The 16,368-nt window shown below is 37.1% G+C and overlaps 1 protein-coding gene across 1 annotated transcript in view; it reads left to right on the top strand.

Moving 5' to 3' along the window:
* Nucleotides 1-16,368, top strand: part of LOC115430341 (netrin receptor UNC5D-like) — a 217,099-nt gene that overhangs the window by 177,731 nt on the left and 23,000 nt on the right. The window contains 6 exon segments of the mRNA XM_030150301.1: nt 3,443-3,617; nt 4,582-4,670; nt 4,672-4,750; nt 9,286-9,450; nt 9,782-9,814; nt 13,095-13,280. Of these exon segments, the coding sequence (XP_030006161.1) occupies nt 3,443-3,617; nt 4,582-4,670; nt 4,672-4,750; nt 9,286-9,450; nt 9,782-9,814; nt 13,095-13,280 (727 nt within the window).

The following is a 16,368-nucleotide window of genomic DNA, read 5'->3' as shown; positions in this document are numbered from 1 at the left end:
AAAAAGAGCAGTGCAGCCCACCAGCATGCTTGGTCTGTCCAGAGAGCTGTGGAGCCCAAATGATAAAAAAGTTAAATTAAAGGCACATGATGAAAGACTTCTCAGGTCATCAAAAGAAGGGGGGAAAAAAAAACGCTTGCGACATCATGACTCTTGATTTATTGATTTCCCTGCTCATTTTTTTTCATCCAGGGCGCTTCGAAAGAGCAAAGCAATCTTTGAGTTTGCGGGCTGCTGTTATATTCCCTTGGCGAATGGACACTCCACAACACACACACATGTATATATATATATATATATATATATATATATATATATATATATATATATATATATATATATGTGTGTGTACACGCACACACACTGGGTAACAACTCCATGCACAAACACATGGAGCTCCCAGTGGGGCGGAGTTTTTAATCCTCAAATACACTGCCATAAATCAAACCCCTCTCCCTCATGCCCCAGCTCGTCTCTCTCAATGAAAAGCTCAAGCCAGTGGCACATTAATAGCAATTTACAGGGTCGGTCATGCGAAGAGAGTAGCATCAACACGGCGTCCTTTAGTTTGTAATTCCTTATTACTTTCACTCACTACACGGTCACTGGATTGGTAACAGTAGAGGTTGTGACCTAACTAATGCAACACTCCCTCCGAAATACTTGTCAGTCATGTTTTGATCTCTACTACAAACCTCCAGACTTCCACTGAAAAACATGACCTTAAAGCTCTCACGTGCAGTCTCAACATCTGTTTATTCTTAACCCTTTATAGCAGGGGTGTCAAACTCATTTTAGTTCAGGGGCCACTAATATGATCTCAAGTGGGCCGGACCAGTAAAATACTAATACTAATAATCAGATAAGAACCTATAAATAATGTCAATGTCAAAGTTTTCTTTGTGTTTTAGAGTAATATGAAAATAATATGAAATATGAAATATGAAATATGAAACAATTTGAAAATGTTTAAACAACAAAATGTACTTGAACACTACACGAACAACTAGAAAAGCACTCAGAGAGCACAGACCTCCACCGAGGCAGATCAGCTGTTTCATGTGGTGCATTCACACACTAAAGTGAAGTCTGTTTTTTGCTGGTATTATTCCTGATATCACGTCCAGGTTCAGCGCTTACAGGTAACTGGTGAATGACAGAAAAATGTGTCTTCCTGTAGCTCTTGTGCATGTCACCCACCGTATCATCCTTTGAGATGTCACTCACCTGAAGTTTCTGACGCTTCCTCTGTCATTGAACTCAAACGATCTGTCGTGACACGAGCCTCCTGATTTCCCACCGAGAACGCTTTTAAAAGTTTCATTTATCATCACCAGCGCAGCCTCCGTAGTCCTCAATCAGGAAATAGAATGTGTGAAGGGGATCCCACTAAATTACAAATTCGTCGATTTGCATGAGACTAATTTTATCACAGGACCTCTGAAATAGAGTCAGTTGAGTTTTTGGATTTGGAATAATAACATAGATCACCTACGCTATTATTACAAATTACCAGAGGTCTACAGGTAGTAATAGTCCCATGGAAATAAGGCTTTAGATTACATTTATTAACAAAACTGACATTCATTTTTTCGTGTCAGGACACAAGTGGTAAAAAAAAAAAGGTCATTATCTTCAAGAAATACAAATCAAACAAGGTTTTCGTTGTGATTTTTGTTTAGTACTTTGGCATACAACTTTTAAAAAGGATAAATAACCCTTTCTGAACACATATTCTGCACATATTCACACATGAAGGACAGTTTTACTTTAGTTTATCTGTGTTGTATTTGTGTATTCTGTATTTCTTGCACTCGTTGCATTTGCACTGCTTTTATCCATCCTTCTTTTGTTTATGCACTTTCTGCATGTAGCGATTCCTTTTGTTTCTGCCGGCTGCAGAAAGGTGCCCAGTTTACAGCTGGGATAGAGGGTGAGAACAACTAGAATATTTAGCATTTCTATTTGCAGCCATGTGAAAATAGACACATAGCAGCTATTCTGCTAATGACACTGATGTGTACTGTGAAAAAGGTGTTGAAGTCTATGAGGGATGAAGAGAAAATCTAGACTCAAAGATGAAATGAGTGAACACAACATGGGAAACCTCCTGTGTATAACTTACACTTGTTCTTTCTTTCTTTCTTTCTTTCTTTTTTCTTTCTTTCTTTCATTTGTTTGAACTTTTTTCTTTCTTTCTTCCTTTCATTCGTTCTTTATTTCTTTTGTTCGTTCTTTCTTTTGTTTGTTCATTCATTTGTTCTTTCTTTCTTTCAATCATTCTTTCTTTTGTTCATTTGTTTTTTCTTTCACTCATTTGTTCAATCTGTCTTTTGTTCTTTCTGTCTTTCTTGTGTTCATTCTTTCTTTACTACTTTTTATTCTTTTGTTCATTTGTTCATTCTTCCTTTTGTTTGTTCATTTGTTCATTCTTTCTTTTGTTTGTTCGTTTGTTTCATCTTTTTTCTTTCTTTCTTCCGTACTTTCATTTGTTCGTTCGTTCTTTCTTTCTTCCTTCCTTTCATTTGTTCGTTCGTTCTTTCTTTCTTCCTTTTGTTTGTTCTTTATTTCTTTTGTTCATTCTTTCATTCATTCATTAGTTCTTTCTTTCAGTCATTTTTTCTTTCTTTTGTTCGTTTGTTTCATTTGTTCATTCAATCTCTTTCTTTCTTTCTTTTGTTCTTTCTTTCTTTCTTTCCTTCTTTTGCTTTGTTGTTCATTTGTTCAATCTTTCTTTCTTTCTGTCCTTCTTTCCTTCCTTCCTTTCTTCCTTCCTTCCTTCCTTCCTTCCTTCCATCCATCTGTCTGTTTATCTGTCTTTTGTTGTTGATCTTGTTTGGGAGCAAAACTAGGAAAATATCACATACCTAACACGACATGTTAGAATTGCATTCTACCATTTGGTTTGGTTCTCCAGTGCAAATATTGTGCAATAGTAGGTCTAAATAGTATGGTCAGCTTTGAATACATGAATAGGAATCATCTCTGCTATTAACGTACAACCTGTTGGGTGTAAATAGCAGCATGAGTTGCTGTTGAGCTCAGACAACTGGGTATGAATTGCATGCACCTTTACAATAACATTTTGAAGGTTCCCATAGGACCTAAAGTCGTGTCACACACTGTAGAAGGTGAAGAGTGTGGAAAAAATGTGAACAACGAGGTTCTGCTTGAACTGTAACAATTATGTTTACTTGTTTTCACTTCCAATTCCTATACCTTTATGCTGTGAGGGACATGAACATCTTATTTGTAATATATATATGTATGTGTGTGTGGGGGGGGGGCATGCTCAATGGAAATGTTCTCTTTTATATGTTCTTTCAAATGAAAATGAAATGAAATGTGAGGATGAAAAACAAATCATTCCATCCTTTTCAATTTCAGTAAATGAAAATATTACAAAGGGGTTAAATGAAGGTATGTTCTCCATGTTTTTAAGGTGGAATGGCTGAAAAACGATGAGGTTATAAGCTCAGAGGGTGTCGTTGATACAAGAGGCGACCATAATCTTATCATCCCAGAGGCTCGACTGTCTGACTCGGGGAACTATACTTGCGTTGCCAGCAACATTGTGGCCAAGAGACGCAGTGCCACAGCAACTGTTGTTGTTTATGGTAAGATATTTGTTTTTTTCCAAAGTTACCAACTGTTGGAGTTGTAGATCTCACCACAACAATGTCAAACAGCTTGCTTGTTTCAAATTAGCAATTCTCACTACATAAGAAAGCTGTCAAATCACCACCTTAGCCAAAATCCCAAGTGCTGTTGAATTAAAAAGAGTTGCTGAACCAGAGTGTGGCCTTTTATACATCCGAGACTAATCAGCAAATAATGGGTAAGTGATCCCTCATGTGTAAAAAACAAGAAGACACTGGTGCAATATTTTATAATTATCAGTTTTTGATGATGATAAGGCAGCAGCCTGAGTGGTCACAACTCCTCTGCTTTTTTGTGCCATCATCAAGCATTAAATGTCTTGTGTGGAACATGCCTTGTATAGCTGCAGGCCGACAGACACTGTTTCCAGTTTATTATTTATTTTTTGTATATAGCTCTGTAGAGAGAGCTGCGCAGATGTAAAGGAGAGTAAGTGAAATTAATATGTCATACCACCGTTTTTCACAGTAGAGGAGTATGTGGTTAATAGGAGGGTTATGGGGCTCCTTTTACTGACCTCTAATCTTGTTATTTTTATTTTTTCATATGAGGGCATTTAGCTGCTGCTATAAATTCATAAATTCCTTCTGACAACCCATCGATTGATCATTAATTTCTGTAATGCTAATGAAGTCTCTGACAGGCTTACAATCCCAGCAGCTTTAGACAGATGTAGATATTAGAATAGTAGTATTTCTTCCATTTCTATGACACTGAATGAGCTGATTAGTTTATCATTTTGGATTATTTCAAGCAACAAATTGAGGGAAGAAATGTGACAAGGCAACATTGATCATCTCTGTGGGTTTTTTTCTGGCAAGTTGTTGAGCCTGATTGGACTCTGACTAACTACAGAAAGAAGGCCAGCGTTCGTACCTTGTGTTATTATCATCCATCTCACAACGCTATTGGCTCTTTCAGTGAATGGAGGTTGGTCATCGTGGACAGACTGGTCACCCTGTAATGTACGCTGTGGTCGTGGCGTGCAGAAACGTTCCCGCACTTGCACGAAATCCTGCTCCTCTCAATGGGGGAGCCTTCTGTGAGGGCATGTCAGTACAGAAAAGCACCTGCAACACTCTGTGTCCAGGTAAGGATTGGGACGAAAATCAAACCTTAAACCATTTTGTGATGTTTTTTTTTATTTTGGCCCCCAAGTTGTTCATCCATCCAACAGGTTCAAGATAATGTTTCTGTTTCTTTCATTACAACCTTAGAAGGTTTTACATTAGGTTCATACAGCAGGGTGATTGTGCAGGACTTGAAAGTCTTAAAAAGTATGGAATTTTGAAATGCTGTTTTCCAAAGACATGCACTGAAAGGTGAATTGGTTAATCTAAATTGCCCACAGGTGTGAATGTAAGAGTGATTGGTTGTTTGTCTCTATATGTCAGCCCTATGATGAAGCAGGGTGTACCCCGCCTTCACCCATAAGTAGCTGGGATAGGCTCCAGCAACTCCTGAGATAATAAATGAATGTTTTCCAGACCTTGAAAAGAACATTTTGTGTGAAAGTCTTAATAAAGTATGGAAAAAATTTTCTGTCATAGTTGAATTTTAGAGTATGCTCAAATGCACAAAATCTTGTAAGAAAATGAACACGTGAGAAAAGCATATTAGGCAAGGCAAATTTATTTGGATTGCACAATTAATACACAAGGCAAGTCACAGTGCTTTACAAAAATGGAAAAGAGACAGGTTAAAAACACACAGTTACAATTAAAACATAACCAATAAAACATAAATAATAATCAATTAAAATAAGGTCAAAGAGAAGAGTGCAGATAGAACACTTTCATTATTAGTTAGTTTCAGTTTATTTCGAATATCCACTTAAGTCCTTTGAAATAAAATAGATTGCAAGAAAACATGAAAAAATATAAATGAATGACGCATCTGAGGAAGACTGGAGTCACAGTCGAAACTGTCAAGCAGGTAACATCTAAAAACTATACCTTGTCTGAACAAAAGAAAATAGTATATTTACATAAATGAAGATGAAAACAAAATATGACTACATTTGCATATTTGAAAAGGAGTACGAAAGGGATGAAGTATTACTTGGTATGATTTCACTAACCGGTTGGTACTGGAATGAGCCGAGTGATACTTGTTTGTGTGAGATCCATGCACTTTTGCAATTATTATATGTTTTGAAAATGTTTCTTTCAGTAAAACATAATTTACTGCGAATTATGCATTCATTCATTCATACATTTATTAAAATTAACTGTTCTACTACACACAACAGGTACAATCTCAACCAAAAATTTCGGCACGCAAAGTATAAAAGTACATAAAGTCAAGGTCTAGTTGAAAAAAATAGCAGTTTTGAAAAAGTCTGGAATTTTTATTTGGATAGAGTAAGTACGCTGATACAGGGATTTGCTTCAGTGGTGGATATGAGACTGCTTTGAGAAGTTGTTCATACAAAACCCCATCCGTCCACATCAGAATTAAAAGATCTTCATGACAGCTAAGCTTGAAAGCAACGTAGTTTAATCACAGAGGCACGAGAGAGTACATTTTCAGAAAGTTTCTTGTTGAGACAAAAAGAACAAAAAAAAAACCTGATTCCAAGCCAGACTGCCTTCTCATCTGTGCACAGCTGGCCATTAGCTATGCAGCGTGTTGATAGGTGGACCTCAGAAAGATGTGCATGGAGGTCTGAAGCTCTGTGACCATCCAACAGGCTGTTCTGATGGAGCGCTCACTGTCTTCAAGGCTGCTGTTTGGAAACCAGCTGTAGGACTTTTGTGTCTAAAAATGTACTTGAACACAATGCGGAGAGTTTCCTTTCGTCACAAATGTGTTAGTGAGCAGTAATAAATGGTCGCTTTTAGTCACTACTACTCGAGCAAGTTTCAGTCTCGCTAACTTAAACTAACAAAGAGCATTAGCTGTGTAAATGGTGGAAAATCAGACTAAAAGCACATCTTAATGGTACACTCCTTTCATCCAGTTTCGCTTCATCATAAATGCGCTACGCGTCTCCAGTGCTGATGGTGACAGTGGCGTGTATCTGAAAACCAATGTGGTGGACCCTAAAGAAACAGAACAGGAAGAGAAAATGTATGGAAATTTGAGAGTAAGGTGGAAAAAGGGATAAAAAAAAAAAATGAACCGGAAAGAGAAAGAGAGAGCCAGAGACAGAGAAACCAACAGCAGAGGCTTAGGTTGTGAGAGAAAGAGCAAAGCAGCAGTTCCACTTATCAAAACTGCCATGTAATCTGCTCTGCCCAAGTGTTTTTTTCTAGACAAGCCTATATTTATGATTTCCACCACAGCACCAGTATAAAGGGAAATGCTCATCAGGTTTAAGAAAAAAAAAAAAGTTATCAGGGAAAAGCAGCGCACTCCTCCAAACATTATCTTCTCTATGCCAACTGCCTCCTTCTAAAGGATTCTTTCTTCGCATCAGAGTTTGAACATAAACAGGGTGCATTTGCGTTTAGATTAGCAGAGAGAAGTGAACTTTTAGAACACTCGGAGGTGGAGAGGAGACCTGATGGAGTAACTTTATGCTCCAAGTCAGCGTAGCATTTACAATTTGGCACCGTGTAGAAAAAAATTGACTTTTTATGTGAAGCGAGAGAGTTTCTTAAAGGGGTCATATTTTGCTAAACCCACTTTTATTAGTCTTTGGTTCATTTAGTTGTGTATTTGGGGACAATAATAGTTCATAAAGTTTGAATTTGAACCCTCCATGTGCTGCAAAGCTATCTTTATATTCGTTTTGGCAAAAATCGAGTGGATTTCTACAACCTGTTTTAATTCCTGCTTAATTTGTTACATCTATAACTAGTTACGTCATGACATTTGCACATTTAAGGTCAAGACTTCCAACGAACATTTGTCCAAATTCGCCATCATTTTTTGTCAGCAGCAGCGGTTGTAGTCCATACTGAAAATATGTCCAAACTTCGAGCCCATTACCTAAAATATTCAGTTGTTGATTGAACAGGACAGAGCAGCACAGTCAACAACCTGAAGGGGGCGGGGCATGAAGTGGCTCATTTGCATTTAAAGGGCCAGCGCTCAAAACGACCTTTCTGGTGTCATTACTCAGGAATAGGGTTGAAGATGAACCTGTGGAGTTGAATTAATGAAGAATTCAGACCCAAGCAGAGCATTTACAGTTCAAGTAGACCACAGGGAAATGTTTAAAAATGCATAATTCCATTTTAAAATAGCAAAATATCACTCCTTTAATGTTTTCACATGAAGTTATAGAGAATTATTAAGCCAATTAGCAAAGATTTTATGCTAAACAGGAATGGCAGCATCTTTGTGAGCTGATTATTGTTAATATCATGATTACCACTTGCTACTTGCTGTTTGTACTATTACTTTCCAATGTGCAATTGCCTGATTTTTAGCTTACCAGCCGACAGGCCATAAGCTATTGTCGTTATGCGGCGTCCGTCAGCGTCATCGTCGTCTGTCGTCCGTTACAAAAATTTAAATTGTCTTCTTCTCCGAAACTACAACTCCGATTGACTTCAAACTTGGTGTACAGCTTCTTTATGATGATGTCAACAAAAGTTAGTGAAATTATTTGGATCCGATCTGATTCTGGATTTGGTGCGACTTTGAAAAATTTCCCCATTATAAGCGATAGGAAGTGGATCGATGCAATAACACAGTAAATATAAATGATATCCAGTGCAATAATAATAAATGGCATCTGGATACATTTCCCAAAGCTTTGAATGTGGCCGGTAAGCTACAGGGCCATTGGTCCTTTTTTTTTTTTTTTTTTTTTTTAAACAGTTTTCTTTTTTAGAGTTATTGTTTTGCTGTTCTCTTGTATTAGGCTATTTCTTGTGTGTATATTTGGTGTTTGTGCTGCTATTGGAACCTCAATTTCCTGAGGGTTTTGCCCAAAGGATCAATAAAGTTCTATCTAATCTTATCTAAATAAAAGACAGGCGACAGGTTTTGTTTTGTGTATTATCATACTCCTATTATTTAGGGGTACTAGAAAATAGTGGTTCTGCAATATATCACGATATTTGATTTCACAATACTGTATCGATATTAAAAAGTACTGTATCAATATTTGTAGGTATTTATTCAAATGCAGACATGGCAGAGGTTTATTTTGGTTTTTTTTGTTTTTCTTTATTGTTAATATTTTATTTATTATTATTTAACACTGTTTTATTAAATAATGGTTATTTGAAGCATCCTAAAACCACTTTTTTTTTTACTGTCTGAGAGGCAGATGTTAGTTCCTTTGTTGGGATTGCAAATACAAAAATAATGTTATGATGTTAGTTATGAATTAATAGAATATGAACATTTGAACAGGATCTTCAACTGTAATGTCTGTAAAACATAATTTAAGTTTTAACACAGGAACATTTTGTGATATAGCATTAGATCCTGTTGTGATAAAAAAAAAAAAAATGTGTTTAGTATTTGTGCATATTTCTGGTGTAATTCAATTCTTCCTGGAAATAATCATTTTAAAAAAAAGAAACAAACAAAAAAATTGCCTTTTTAACAGTATCATGATATATCGTCATATATCGTATTGTGATCCTAGTATTGTGATTTGTATCATATCGCCAGATTCTTTCCAATACACTCCCTTACTATTACTGTTGTTTGACCTTTCAGTGGACGGCAGCTGGGGAGAGTGGAGCGAGTGGACGGTGTGTAGCGCAGACTGTGAAAGGCAGCGAACCAGAGAGTGCACGGCTCCAGAGCCCAAACATGGAGGGCGACTGTGTGATGGCGTGGCAGTGGCCGCAGACAACTGCACCGGCGGCTTGTGCACACAGAGTGGGTAACATTTCCACCTGAAATAGATAGTTTGACATAGTAACTGTCAGTCTCATCGTGCTCACGGACTGTGTCATTATAGATTTACTGTTCATAATTTTTGGCAGCGTGGGCTAGATCATGATCATCTTTATAATCATGCTCATTACCAGCATCCTCATCCATCTTCATTACTCATCCACTCCACTTCACATACTTAACACCCGCTGTGCATAGGCATGGTTGCATACACAAGTAGTGATTAAACAAACTGGCATTTTTAAATATCAAAAAAAAAAAAAAAAAAGTTACAGCAAAACTCCATAATTCTCTTGCCTCTCTGTCTCTGCAGATCGAAAACTGTTACATGATCCAAAGCCACAGGGTGAGTTTTTCCTCATCGCCCATTTACTTCCTTTTTGTAAAAGTCGTTATCTAAAACCATTATCTAAAAAAAAAAAAAAAAACCTGAGTTGAAGAAAAGGCCGTTTGAACTGACAGGAAATTGGAGATTTGGCCCCGAAATAGAGATGGTTACATGATCTAACAGATAAAATCAGATATAAAAATACAAGTAATTTACTGGCTGAACTCATTAATAGTATTGCAAAATTTCAGCAGAAGAAGAAAGAAGAAAATACATTATAATTTTTTGAAGTTGGCTCTGTTATCTTGTGTCACAGAGTAGAAATCTTTAAATTTATGGAGGATTCTGAAGGTTAGCAAGTGTTTTATTCACTTGTAGCATTTTAAGGGGCTATATGTAGTATTCCTGCTTTCAAATATTAAAAAAAAAAAATAGCCAAAATTATCTTTATTAGAATGAAGAGCTCTGAAGGTCTGCCAAAAGACACCAGTGTATTGAATTGTAGGGCTATAAACTGTGTCTATTTATAGGGGCTGAAGAAGATAACAGCTGAGAAACAACTTTTAGTGACAAAGTATTAAAAGTATGAAGCACTGTTGTTGTTGTCACCACAGGACACAGATATAAATGAAAACAATAGAGTTTGATGCTGAAATGGAAGCATTTCATCTACACGAGTTAATTTAATTAGAAGGCTAATGAAGGTATAAGATTATTATGTTGTGTTATTATCTTTGTTAAGTTCAGTGTTTGTAGGTACACGGCTCAGACTAAATTGTGACAGTTCTGACCTTTTTTGTTGGATTCCAAACAGTTTTTTAGTGCAATTATTGACAACACAAACCGTACAGGAAACAGAGGTGATTTACAGTCGTACTGTGACTGTTTTCAGAACTCTCAGCAGACGCAGCACATGAAGGTTATAAGACACAGTGTTGTTTTGACCAACTGTCACAATAACAATAAGAATAAAAGCTTGATGCCGTATAACAGTTGATACCATATAACAGATGTGTGTAAACTAAGGCTGCACGATATTGGAAAAAAATGACATTGTGATTTTTTTTAACCCTGCAATATGAAAAAAATACTCTGGAGCAGGGGTGTCAAACTCATTTTCTTCTGGGGGTCACATTTAGCCCAATTTAATCTGAAGTGGGCCGGACCAGTAAAATAATAGCATGATAGCCAATAAATAATGACAACTCCAAATTGTTTTAGTGCAAAAAATGACATTAAATTATGCCAATATTTACAAACTATCCAAACAAAAAGGATGTGAATAACCTGAGAAAAATGAAATTTGTAAAGAAATATAGGTACAATTTTATCAATATTATGCCTTGATTTATCATTTCTACATATGCATTACAGATCAGATCTACAAAGGCACAAAACATTTAGTAAAAGGCAGAAAATTGTTAAAATTGCGCTTAATTTTCTTTAGACATTTCAGGTTTTTCATATTTGTCCAGGTTGTTCACATTTTATTGTTACAGGATAGTTTGTTCACGTAAACATTTTTATAATTTAATATTTTTTGGACTAAATCAAAGAGAAAAAATTGGTGTTGTCATTATTTATAGGTTATTATGATATTATTTTTGAGTTTGATGCCCTACCTTGCACTTTGCAAATTCATCCCGCAGGCCGGATTGGAACCTTTGGCGGGCCGGTTTTGGCCCCCAGGCCGCATGTTTGACACCTGTGCTCTGGAGGATACAACAGCTGTGTGGTGCCAACGTAAATATAAATAGTCAAACAAATTAGTTGTGTTACCTTTCGTTGGCATGCAAGGCACTGTCGCCACAGAACACATGTTTCAATATCATCCTTCTTGTAGCCGAAATAATTCCAGATAACTGAGGTTGCTTTTCTTTTTGGCACGAAGTCTTCATTTTCGGTGATTTTCTTTTATCCGTTGCTCATTTTTCAATGTTGTTACCAGCGACTCACTCCATGTGCAGGCGAGGTACCCTTGAAATTAGATGAGAATACGTTGAGTTCATTTGCCTCCGACATCGCAGGACCTGCAGTGTGACTATTGCACACACATACATCGCGATGACGATGCTCAAATGATATATTTAGCAGCTCTAGTGTAAACAATTACATTTATGCTTTATTCAGTGAGTGATACAGTCTGCGGGTACACAATGTTGATGTTTTTGGTGGTCTTGTCGTACTAAGTGTGTTCTGTAACCTGACTTCCCCTGTTGAGTTTGTAATATCAATACTACATACAGCCCCTTTAATAATCTATAATGAGAAGTTTATTTATATCTCACTACTAACCTGTATAGTTTACCACAGTTAGTCAGGTTTTGTCTTGGCATGATATACTGTGATATTATAATGTGTATCTGTTTTCTTGTCTTGTTATTTCAAGACAAACAAAAAGAAGTTAATCACTGCTCATCCACGTTTCACACATTATTTCTCAATGGGGTAGGAAACTATTGTACCAACGCTGTATGCGTTAATTATGAATAGTGGATAGTAGTTTTAGCAGCGGAAAATCTATTTGATACCTTCCAAGCCACAGCATGTGTTCTTTTTATTAGCCCTGAGCGCAGTTATGTATTTATTTGTGAGAAATTACAAAAAAAAGAAAGATTGCAACCGGGCTGCCAAAACTTGCAGAGCCCTCAATTAACCTGCTACAGTAGCTGTTAATGCCGCTTTGCATATTTTGTCCATTTTTTCTCATTTGAGCTTCAGGCTACTTAGAGGATTTCTCTCCATATCCTGTTTCAGCAAAGATCTCATTATCTTTCAAGAACAAGCTAGCAACCCCTTTATTTCGTACTCATTCCTTTTCTTTACGGAGTTGGACGCTGCAGTACTGGTGGGACCAGATAGAGCATAATCATTGCCGATGAGCTAATTTAATGAATTGGTTTTGTCACATTATCCCAGTGGAACGCAGAGTTCCTCCAACACACTAGAGCTGAGCGGTGTTTGAAATGACAGTCAGGTGCTGGGTTGATTATAATCGCCTTCCTTCCGAGGTTCCTCATTAGTAGCTTTAACACTCCAGGATGGAACAATGAAGCGGTGCATCAGGAGGCAGGGCAGAGAAGGAACAGAAAACAGAAAAGCTGCAGAACTAGTTTGAAACCAAGGTAGACTTGCTTTATGTAAAAAAAAGACTTTACTACTTCAACTCTGCAATACAGATTTTCTTTTTTTTTTTTTTTTTTTTTAGGAAAAATGTTTCCTAGTCTCCTAATTAAGCTCCTTACACTTAGAAAGCAAAAAAAAAGTCACTCTCTCTTTTTCCCCTCTACATTCCAAGGTGTTGAGAACAGCAGTGATGTGGCCTTGTATTCGGGCCTCGCTGCAGGTGTGGTGACAGTGGTGTTGCTGATTATTGCTGTCACCCTGTACCGAAGGAGCCAGAGTGAGTATGGTGTCGATGTTATCGACTCCTCGGCCCTAACTGGGGGCTTCCAGTCCTTCAGCTTCAAGACATCTCGACAAGGTGAGACAAAACACCTTCCAACCAGCATGTACCTATTACATAACTCTGTCTGGAGCCTACAGTCAACATGGTGTACAGGAAACTTTATTCATTTACATGGTAATTTATTGCTGAATGATTTGATTAAGTTCATTTAGATCTGCATGCTGTTTGATATGGTAACACACAGCTCTCAGCTTAAATTAGAGAGCACAAATATATATATAAAAAAAAAAACACTTGATGGTAGCTACAGGTGTTTAATTAGCTTTTAAAGAAACATATTATGAAGTTAGTGATAACAATTAACGTTAAAATCACCCATTAGACTCGTGCTGTGGTTCGTCTAGTTGTGCACGTGCAGATTTACCACCTTTCATCTATGTTGAGAATTAAAAACAAACAAAAAAAAAACTGACAGTATTCACTAATGATTTTGAAGAGATCTCTGTTTGCCTTTTCACTAACTACACTTCTCTGTGCAATGAGAGCGGCTCTGAGCAGTTAAAAACAAGTACTGAAATTGCAGGATAGAACATGATCTGCATAAACACAACCTCAGCTGCGCCACTCCACACGCCCTGGCACAGGTGGGTTCATTTGGATCCTCTAAATCTACAAACAGGCATGGAAAATACTTTTTACGCTGCATCCAAATGAAGCATTAGGGGCCCCTGTTGGAACTATTGTGTACCGAATTACAGTATGGATCATGGACAAAAGTGTGGAGACTTTAACTCAAAGTAGGTACATACATGACCGTTATCATATATGATTAATTGGTTTGATGGATGAAAAGTATATTATATAAATAAACTACAAATCCTCTTCTACTGTAACACCTCACACAATGACAACACATAGAGTGGGTTGTGTCTATACGTGTAAGTGAACCGAGATATACAAGTCACAGATGTGTGTTTGTGATGAATGCACTGCAACCACAATGTAAAACGTCTCTAGAATGGTTTGTAGTTTGTGATTTACATGCTGTAAATGTAACTACACAGTTTTGTCTGAACGGAACATGCAATCAGGTCATACAGTTTTGTTGTTATATGTATTTGTTATGAATAATAAATATGTTTCTTTGTATTCTGATAGAGCCGCATCTATTATTAAAAGGCTTTAGAGGCCAAACTGACTGTATTTAATTTTTCAGTTTGTTTACTTGAGCCTGCTAGAGATTCTTGCTGTCTTGTAGTGTACTAAACATCCAATAACACAAAGTATAGCGCTTAATATATAAAGCACACCATGTGTTAAATACTTTATTGCCAATATCAGCACGCCACAAGCAACATTCAAACAAACTGACACAGCAGTCCATGATTAGCAGGCACATTATGTGTTCTAAACAAATTTACAGTCAAAGTCTCATGTTTAATTCATCGGGTTTTATTTTACTGGCTTTTCAAAGTGTTGGCTCATCAGGACACTGTGTCTGTTTTCTGTCATTACTGGCTGTTTAGCAATATCTTGCATACAATAAAACTACAATTACTTATTCATGGTTGCAAAATTAAAAATGTTATTTATTAGTGTTTTCAAATGATTCCAAGCCACCCACCCCCCAAATGTAGCATTTATGGTACCATGTCTGACACACAAAAACATCAGAGCACAGAGGCATGGTGCATTAGCCCACAGATTGAAGCTTTTTTTTTTTTTTTTTTACAAGGCTAGCATTATGGGTTGCCACAGCAACAGCTCTCAGCAGGGCATAATAAAGTTCATTTTGATAACACAGCAGGAGGCAGGGATAGCTTTAATCTTGGTCCCCTGTTCCCCTTGATGGAGGGGCGAAAGCAACCAAACCCCCATAAAACCAGACTTGTCCTCCCTTCTGCTGCCGCCTGCTTTACGCCGCTGGACCGCTGGGGCCGTTACGTAGTAATCATCTCAGCTCTTTCTGTCTCTCAGTCATTTCCTTGATCATGACTCACCGTGACAACAGCTCACCTAAATCCGACAAAATAACTGACAATTGACATTTCTTTGCTCATTATAAGAAACCATGCTGTGTACTGCGCCGTGTCTTCTGCTGTCATTTCAGGCTTGTTAAAGCAACTGTCGATGAGTCCTTAATTACAGGAGGATGTATCTGGAAGCAACTTACGAAACTAAGAACTTTCTCTGCTCTGCATTTGTGATTCATTCACATTTTGATCACAGTGCGTCCGACTGTATGCACATGTGTGACCTCAACAACACACTCCTCTGTCTGCACCTCCTCACAACCTTCTTTAATGTTAACTTTGAAGAAGTCCATTTATTTCAGACATCACCCTTTTTAAGTTAAAATAGTGGTAATTATGCAATGCAGGCTAAAGTATTAGGACACATTGAATTCAGGTGTATGTAACAAATGTAATTCCATATTTCAATACAGAATAGAATAGAATAGCCACTTCACTGTCATTCCAACGATAAATATTATTTCATTAAACATTTTTATTTTGTCTTTAACTCTCAAAGACCCAGAGCAGTGTTTCAGACCACTTCTTCTCCTGTATTTATTCTGTTTTTCTATCATTTTCTATCGGTCAGCAGCAGTTGCCTGATTTAGAAGAACTCAAAGTTTTATCTGGTTCTTTTAAAGTCCAGATTTTACATTTCCTTTGTCTGAGAATGGATCATTTTACTGAAATTATAAGAAAAACTAGAAGCACTCGGAGAGCGCAGACCTCCGCCAAAGCTGATCAGTGGCCCCCCCCGTGGCCCCACCACCACCCCCGATCACCACCAAAATTTAATCATTTCTTCCTTATCCCATTTCCAACAAACCCTGAAAATTTCATCAAAATCTGTCCATAACTTTTTGAGTTATGTTGCACACTAACGGACAGACAAACAGACAGACAGACAGACAAACCCTGGCAAAAACATAACCTCCTTGGTGGAGGTAAAAATATGTTTTTACCATGAACACTAAAGAAAGTCAGTGGTTTCACTGGTTTTAGAAGGAAGTTCTGCTATTGTTGTGGGTGTTTTTCAGGGTATTTATTTATATTTAATTAACTGACCATGTACATATGTCTAGGGAAAAAAAAGATTTATTTATTGCAGATAATTTATTTATCAAGACAGGGGTAGTTGTTTGTTTACC

This window comes from Sphaeramia orbicularis, chromosome 12 (assembly GCF_902148855.1).
Source record: "Sphaeramia orbicularis chromosome 12, fSphaOr1.1, whole genome shotgun sequence".
In the NCBI taxonomy this organism is placed as follows: Eukaryota; Metazoa; Chordata; class Actinopteri; order Kurtiformes; family Apogonidae; genus Sphaeramia; species Sphaeramia orbicularis.
This window is presented reverse-complemented; position numbering and strand designations above follow the sequence as displayed.